We start from the raw sequence: 8,949 nt of genomic DNA on the forward strand, positions 1-8,949 counted from the left end.
GGTCTGCTTTCGGCTTTGGGACTGTGACTAGGTCTCTTCGAGTCGGCTCTCTGGTGTTTGGTTGTTTTTTCAGCTGATGTTATCACCTCTCGCTCTCTCTGCTGCAGCTCTCTCCTGGGCATCTTGATGGCTCTTTTATATCCTCTCCTCATGTATACCTGAGTCATTTAAATACTGGTCCATCAAGTTTGAACCTGTACCTATAAAATCATAGTTGCATCTGAACATGTTGTGAAATCTGAAGTACAGTAAGAGCCAGTGATTATGAGAAAGAGAAACTGAAAGTTTTAGGTTTGAACAAGCTCTGTGGTGGAAAAAAAGGAATATAAATGATGGGAAATATATCCTAATGAAATGTATTCCTGTTAGGATCTGGTCCTGTTGGTACTTGGTTGTCTGTAGAAACAGCCTGTTTAAAGTTTGATTGTGATCAATTTCTTTATGGTACAGCAGTACAACAAAGAAATACATGAAACTATGAATACAATAAAACTAGAATATCAAATGAAATGGGAAAATATATAATGTATATATATATATTTCCAAAAGGAAGGGTGCTCTTGCGCTTCAGCCGGTAAATCGGTGCTCTCAGACAGGACCAGTAGGTAGGAAGGTGCAATTGGGTCACTTCACGAGGACTAAACCCAAAAGAGACAACTGGAGCACTCGATATAATGCAGATATTTAATACAGGTGCACAACACCTAACGTTTCGACGCAATGCGTCTTCATCAGAGGTAAGTTCATCTCTCTTACCTCTTTATAAGTGATTTTTTAAATTAACAGGAATCCAGTGCACCCAGAGATGGACAGAGTACTCGACCCCAGTACTTGAGTAAGAGTACAAATACTACTGGTCAAAATTTACTCCGTTACAAGTAAAAGTAGCACGGTCAACATGTTACTCGAGTAAGAGTAAAAAAGTACTTAAAACTTTAAAGGTACTTAAGTATCCAAAAGTACATGCTTTTAAATCTACTTTAAGTAAGAGTAAGAGTAAATGTCTTATTTTTCACATCAATGAATTACTATAATTATTTACTTTTAACTCTTGTTTCTGAGAATTGACTCTTTAGCTGTGTCTCAATTCAGGGGCTGCAGCCTTCGGAGGACCCAGCCTACGCGGTCTCCGGAGGCCACGGCTTCGGAGGCTCCTCCGTCGGCTGCATCAACGGTCGGTAAATGGGACGGTCTAGCCTTCAGAGCATTTCCTGATCCGAACGTAAACAACGGCCGAACGTAAACAACGGCCGGACGTTAAACATTTAAAAGTGCCGCTTGTAACGGCTCTACCGCTCCTCCTCCTCCTCCTTTTATTTATTTATTTTTTTCAAGAAGTAGAATCAATACAAGGGCAGTTATCATTAATATACTAATAAACAAACCATTGAACAGCAGCCAGGGGGGGGGGCTTCAGGCTATTAAGTGAATAGAGAATAAAGAGCACAAGTAATGTGTTTTCATAGCTTTCTTATTAAAAGTTGTCACACACACCTCCGCTCCTCACCTGTGCAGTCAGAGCAGAGCAGAGCTCAGCAGCGGACAGCCACACCTCCGAGCCACAGAGCCGGGTTACCGTGGCTACAGCACAGAGCTGCTACGTTCGATAGCTAGCGGCTAGGTTGCTAATAACAACAACGGTGCAGCAAAGCATCTTGGGATACGGGAGGCCGCGAAGGATAGTAGCGATGCATCCTCCGAATGCAGGGCAAAGGAGGACGCATTTGGAGGCTGCATTTGGAGGACCCTTCGAATTTGGACGAAATGGGACAGCCTTCGCGCAGCGCTGTGACGTAATCGGCCTTCAAATCCACCCTCCGAAGGATGCAGACCCTGAATTGGGACACAGCATTTGAAACCACCTGCACTGATGTGCTGCTTTTAGGAGTTAGGGTTTCCTTCTTTGACAAACACAGCTTGTGTCCAATAGTATTTTAGAAAAAATAAATAAAAAATAGCAGACGTGAAGGTAACAAGTACTTTTCAGTCGAGTAAAAGTAAAAATATTTGTCTTGGAAATGTATTCAAGTAATTCAAGTTCAGTACAGTACTCAAGTAAATTTACTCCGTGTCCACCACTGAGTGCACCGAGGTTGAAAATGTCCACCAGTTGAGTAGAGCATTTGGAATGGCTTGCAGGTGTAATAATAAAGATGACCCTCACCCTAACCCTGAGTTCAGTGAAAAGGGGAATTATAGTCTAAGCTTCAGGAGATACAGTTGCATTTTGTTTCTAAAGTTTGGCTATGTTCCTCAAATGGAAAAACCATGACCATGTCAGTGTCCTAATGTCAGTGTCAAAGGTCATGGAGTTGATGAAGAGAACACAAAGATTGTGCAGGATGACTATAGGATTACAAATGATGATAGGCCACAGGAGCAAGTCAAACAATGAGAGTTAATTTGTGAGAATGATCACAATTACAGCTCGATGATACAGCAAACAAGGCAGGTTTTAGGTGTGTCACAGATGTGGTTCTTTATCTATTCATCCATTTTTTTTGTTTTGTTTAGGGATTGTACAGTATGTTAACATGAGCATACCTGAAGGACTTGTTTTGAAGGTTTACGTTGGTGACGTTATCACTTCATGACAATGTCTTTAGTCATGGGACCACAACTACAAGAATCATTTCTGACAAACTGAAACTGAAACATTTGACATTGTTGATCTTTCAACTTGGCTCAGGTAAGACAACTGTGACCAACCAGAAGTAACCATTTAACACTGTTGTGTAATGTGAAAACTACTGTATGAGTAATACTTTGTTGGTCTTTAAACATATCTCACTATTTTATTCATTACATGTGACTATTGCAAAAATAACTGCACAGTCACAAAGTTTATCAAGTTAATCAATCACTTGTGTAATGTTGTAGATGTTGTCATCAGCTGTTTGACAACTTGGTTTGAAGTTAGTCTCTGTCTCCCCCTGATGGCAAGAGGTGGAAAGATGTGTCAGCTATCAGTTCATGTGGACTTCACCTGCTGCTCTCAGTAATCCTTACTCTTTATATCATTTGATTTAGTTCAAGATGGTGAACGTCTCTTCAGCTCTGAATCTGACAAATAACCAGTTTGTCTCTTTGTGGGAGAAATAAGTTAAGTTAGGTCACACCAACAGTGATGTTCCTGAGTGTTTGGGGTCTTTTGAACATCAGACACTCCCCCTCAGATCTCAACTGAGATTTCAACTCTGCTCTCTTGATCCAGAGCCATCTAGAGTGCTGTTACAAATGACCCCCCCTCTTCCTCTCACCTGTGATGCTGAGAGCAGTGTAAGCTCTGCAGAGGGACTGCCCTGCAAAACCGCTGCACCGTATTTCCACTGGACAGCACCTTGTATCCAGCCTTGACTGTGGCAGTTGGCTCTAGTTCTCCCCCTGTGTTTCAGAGGTCTTCTGCATTCATTCTTTGTTTCGTTCTCTGGAGCCATAACCATCTCCTTAAGTAGAGGCTTACTCTTTTTTCCAGGTCAGAGATGGTGGATGGTGGATCAGGAAGTCATAGAGGAGTAGATGCTACAGTACTCTTTCCTATTCTTCTGGGGATCAGCTTTGGTTCTTCAGGGTCATTGCCCTACCGGGTCCCTGGACCCATGTGGCGTCCTTTGGCTTCTGCGTCTCCCTAGGCGTGGTGTCTTGAGTGCTCCTGTGGCCTGGGGGCTGCGCTAGCTGACTGCTGACTAACACTGCTCCATGACAACATGATGTCACCAATGGTTGTGTACATAGAATAGTGTGCATATGCAAAATTGAATCTTCAGTGGTTTGGGATTTTTGGATTAATCAACAGTTAATCTTTTTGGCTGTGGTTGGGGGCTCCAAGGTCCCTTTTGCCTGGGGCCTCCAGAGTGTCTAGAAACGCTCCTGGCTCTGGCTGCTTTATTTCCTTGTACCTTATTTCTCCTCACTGCTTCCCTGTTCCTTGTTATAATTAGTGTGAATGCTGGTGTGGAGGTTGCAGGTATTTTCATATATGCAAATGTTTTCTATTGAAAGGTGCAATCACGTGGGTCACTTCACAAAGGCACTGAACTGAACAAACTTCAGGTAGTGACTATTTAACCAGCAGTGTCACCCTCAGTTCTGCTGACGCACACCGCGTCGAAACGTTAGCTGTTGTGTACCTGCTTTAAATTTTCTGCATTTTATCGAGTGCTCCAGCTGTTTCATTTGGGTTCAGTCCCTTTGTGAAGTGACCCACGTGATTGCACCTTTCAATTACCTGTCCTGTCTGAGAGCACCGATTCCCCGGCTAAAGCGCAAGAGCACCCCTCCTTTTAAATGTTTTCTATTAGGTGACACACTGTCCAGCCCATTAATACCAGACTTTTATCCATTGTACTGTTGTGCAGTGTCAGATTTTTTTCATTTGTTTTGTAAGCCACTATTATTTGAGTTTATTTTATCCCTTGGCTGCACACACAGCCCTTCATGCCGTTCTCTCTCCTCATTGGATAAAGCTTGTAGGATACAAGGAAGTATACAAGAAGTTTTCTCCTTGGCTTACAGCAGAGCAGAGTGACTGACAGACCCGTGTTTCAGACCAAACACTCTATAAGTGATTGCCGTCGGAAGATATAACTATTTAACACAAATATTCCGCTTACTTCTGCTTTAATAGTCACGTGTCACCTGTAATCTTAACATTTACACAGATTCATACATAAATATTGAAGTTTGTTAAGCTGCAGTCAAAAAACCTAAACACTGTTGAACAGGAGCAGCTCATTTTTCTCTGTGCATCAAAAGGCAGAGACGTTGTAGGCGGAGTCACATATGACCATTCTATACCTTAAACCCTGTGACATAGGTTAAAGTTGAGCCAACACAGTGTGCAAATGGATGATGTGGGTGTAAGACAGGCCTAACAAGAAAGAAGCTTTTCACTGTCCACTGATGCTCCTCTGTTCCTTCAGACCTCTAACGCACAGGTAAGGCACATGCAGACATTAGAGATGCAATACTTCTACATTATCGTCAGAAATATGATACATTCTTTTCTAATTTATATTCTCAACTTACCAATAAAAGATGGGGTCAGAGATCAAAGCAAGGCCGGTGCGTGTCCTGGTCACTGGTGGATCAGGGTTGGTTGGAAAAGCCATTGAACATGTAGTGCAACAGGAGGGTGGGAAACGTGAGGGAGAAGAATGGATCTTCCTCTCCTCTAAGGATGCAGATCTTGTGTAAGTAGTTTCTGAATCTCAGTCAATATCATTACTCTTGTAACCTTGTGCTCACTATACTGAAAAAGCTGGCAGTGTTTCCTTCATCCCCCAAACGGTTCATTTTTAGAATTGTTGTTCAATTGTATGCAATTACCAGGTTCCATCCTAAGTGAAACTAAATGCAGTTTTATCTAAAACATTAACAGAGATGTTGAGCAGACCAGGGCTGTGTTCGAGAAGTTTCGTCCCACTCATGTCATTCACCTAGCTGCCAAAGTGGGAGGACTCTATCAACACATGAGGGAGAACTTGCACTTTTTGGTAAGATATTTCTGTCATACACTACTCACAAAAAGTTAGCGATATTTAGTTTTCGGATGAAATTTCAAGACACACCTGAAATAAACAAAGGTGAACTTAATTTGACCTTCTCTAAACCTTTGAGTACACATGTCCAACTGTTTAATGTTTCAGTACTTGCTGTTCTCTAACAAGGTGATTAACCACAAGTGTCTGATCCATGAATCTACCACTAAATGTTCTGCTTCAATGACAGTTTGTATTGAAACAGCCCTATTCATCATGATGTTCACATTTTGTTTTTATACATTGATTGAAATGAAGAAATTACCATTCCACACTTCTACTTAAGCCCTACTGTGATACAATATCACTGTAGCATGGGCTTTTTACATTTTACCCGAAAGTCAAATATCACCAACTGTGTGTGAGTAGTGTATATGGTAAAATCATCGTAGAAGTGAGGTCCACTGAAAATGTCCACATTGTCTGTAAGCTTAATGACCAGTCGGTGACTATCTGACATCTCACAGAGGAACAACCTCAAGATCAATGACAACGTACTACAAACGGCCCATGAGATGGGGGTCACCAAAGTTGTGTCTTGCCTGTCCAGTTGTATCTTCCCTGACAAAACTACATACCCCATTGATGAGACCATGGTAAGCCTCTTTAAAAGCCCATAATGTCGCTTCTGAATATGAATGCTCTTTTTAGTAGCATCCAAAAGAAAACATAATTTAAGGGAGATTTGTGGTGTTAAAAAGAGTTGGGTAAGTAAAGTACGATTAAAAATGCTTTATCTTACTGTACACTAATAGTATCCGACACTGATTAGAACAAATTTACAAATTCTCAGAATTTTCTTTTCTAAATGACACCAAACAGGAATGGAAATGGGAACGCGTCAGAGTTTGGAACCAAAATGCTCACTCAGACAAAGGGTGTTGCCTAACCTTGTGTTTGTCTTGTCATTTCTCACTGTCTAAGATCCACAATGGGCCGCCTCATGAATCCAACTTTGGGTATTCACAGGCTAAAAGGATGATTGATGTTCAGAACAGGTAAGTTTATATACATAAAGGTGTGGCTGTGTTCTGCTTTGTTCCTGTGATATCACGCATAAAAATGCGTCAGCATTGTCCACATTTAACTGCTGCTCCCTTTTCAGACCAGTTGAACAAGTGGACAAGCTCTAAAAGCTTCACGTCTTATGTTTGTGTGTTGACAGAGCCTACTTTCAACAGTATGGACGTCGTTACACAGCAGTCGTCCCAACCAACGTTTTCGGCCCCTACGACAACTTCAACATAGAAAATGGCCATGTGCTGTCAGCGCTCATTCACAAGACCTACAAAGCCAACAGTGACTAATCTCACACTCTAATCCATCTTAACTCACACACTGACAAGACAAACAATGAATAACAAACGGTAATGGTCTGGTTTCTCTTTTGTCACTCACAGAGGAAGGGACTCCTCTGAATGTGTGTGGCTCTGGAGCTCCCAGAAGACAGTTCACCTACTCTTTGGTACAGTGTCTCTGTTGTATTGTGCGAGTGGACAAGTGGACGGAAAAGTCTACACTGTCCAATTCCTGTTGTTGTTTGTGTTTATTCTCAGGACGTGGGCCGTTTGATTGTTTGGGTCCTTAGAGAATATGACGAAGTAGACCCCATCATCATCTCTGGTGAGTGCAGCGCTGGTCTGTTATCACCCTTATGTACAGCATCTTGTATGATACACCAAAGGCAATGCAGAAACGTTTGCAATTACCTCAAAACATAGGTCCACTCATTCAATCCTCATTGTTGATTTCATTTCAGTGGGGGAGGAGGATGAAGTTTCCATCAAAGAGGCCGTGGGTTTGATCGCAGAGGCTCTGGATTTCCAAGGCAAAATACAGGTGTCCTTCATTCCCCACTGGTCCTACACAAAGAGCAGTTTAATGACGATAATGGACTGAGTTGCTTCAGTGAACCTGAGATACGCAGTATTTACTAAGACCATCTTAGTTCTTCAGCAACTACTAATAGTAACTATCCATGGTAACCATTATCATCATGTGGTTTTCTCTTTGATACTCCCCTTCAGTTTGACACCACCCTATCTGATGGCCAGATGAAGAAGACGGCCAGTAATGCCAAGCTAAGACGCTACCTCCCGGACTTCACCTTCACGCCCCTCAAAGAAGGTCAGAGTTCATTATACTCATTATCTCTATTGTATTGTGCTTCCTCAGATAACCTGTATTTTCTTGTTGTGTTTTGTCTGTCCTCCATAGCCATTAAGATGACCTGTGACTGGTTTGTGACCAACTATGACATTGCCCGGACATGAAGTGACCAGATACCGAGTTGATAATTAATCACTCTCTGGTGTAATGTTCGTTTTACTCAGTGGATTATCATGTGTTATATGGTATTCTTTAATGCACTGAAGTCTCTTCAGCTTCTAATCTCTTTTTCCATTTCATTGAACTTATTTACAAAGAGTCTGAGAAACAAGGACCACAACATAATCATAAAATAACAATTAAAAAAGTTTATTTCATCCCAAATAGTCCCATCATAAAACTTCTGGTAACCCTTTAATTTCCAGGCCGTTAATTACGTCATAATATCAAGAAATTACCCAGAAATAATGATTAATTGCCTAGTAATGTCAAGAAATTGCCTAGAAATAACGGCCAATTTCATAGTAATAATGAGAAATATAGCCAGGAAATAACTTTTAATTGTGTAGAAATAGCCCAGTAATAATATGGTCAATTGTGTAGTAATGTTGAGAAATATAGCCCAGAAATAACAATTAATTACACGGTAATGTCAAGAAATATAGCAAAGAAATGACACTCTAGTAATATAGACAAGTTGTAGTAGTAGAATTGCAGTGAATTACTGCTAAGTATTGGGTAATTACAGAGTAAATAGCCTGTCGTTTCCATGATATAGTCAAGTACTTTCAGTGTGATTAACCTGATGTAATTGTAATTTCCACAGTCTTACCTTATGGTTAGCTGCAATATCTGTTTCCCAAAAGCAAATGGTAGATCTGGCAACTGCTGGAAATGTCACCGTAGTTAACCCATAATTACCTTTCTGCTGCCTGCAAAATGTAGTGGACTTTGTTCCTTAGAAACGTATGGGTAGTTTCAGCATAACTAACATGGTTATGAGAACTTCCACTGTAATAGTCTTGCCCAGTGGAAATGTCACCGTAGTTAACCCATAATTACCTTTCCACTGCCTGTAAAGTGTAGTGAGCTTTGTTCCTTAGAAACGTATGGGTAGTTTCAGCATAACTAACATGGTTATGAGAACTTCCACTGTAATAGTCTTGCCCATAACCCATTTGGATGAAAGATGGTAGATGTGGCAACTGCTGGAAATGTCACCGTAGTTAACCCATAATTACCTTTCTGCTGCCTGCAAAGTGTAGTGGACTTTGTTCCTTAGAAACGTATGGGTAGTTTC

At 41.2% G+C, this 8,949-nt stretch overlaps 1 protein-coding gene across 1 annotated transcript; it reads left to right on the forward strand.

Annotated features, from left to right (window-relative positions):
- Positions 1-5,037: 5,037 nt before the first annotated feature.
- On the forward strand, positions 5,038-7,813 carry LOC311005263 (GDP-L-fucose synthase-like; the record flags this gene model as incomplete). Its single annotated transcript, XM_083997619.1, has 10 exons — positions 5,038-5,192; positions 5,381-5,495; positions 6,008-6,136; positions 6,465-6,538; positions 6,706-6,839; positions 6,941-7,005; positions 7,097-7,163; positions 7,300-7,379; positions 7,568-7,667; positions 7,758-7,813. 10 exons carry the CDS (start codon positions 5,038-5,040, stop codon positions 7,811-7,813), a joined length of 975 nt encoding a protein of 324 aa, XP_083853745.1.
- Positions 7,814-8,949: the final 1,136 nt, after the last annotated feature.

The sequence above is a fragment of the Trachurus trachurus genome (assembly GCF_905171665.1).
Source record: "Trachurus trachurus genome assembly, chromosome: 22".
NCBI lineage: Eukaryota > Metazoa > Chordata > Actinopteri > Carangiformes > Carangidae > Trachurus > Trachurus trachurus.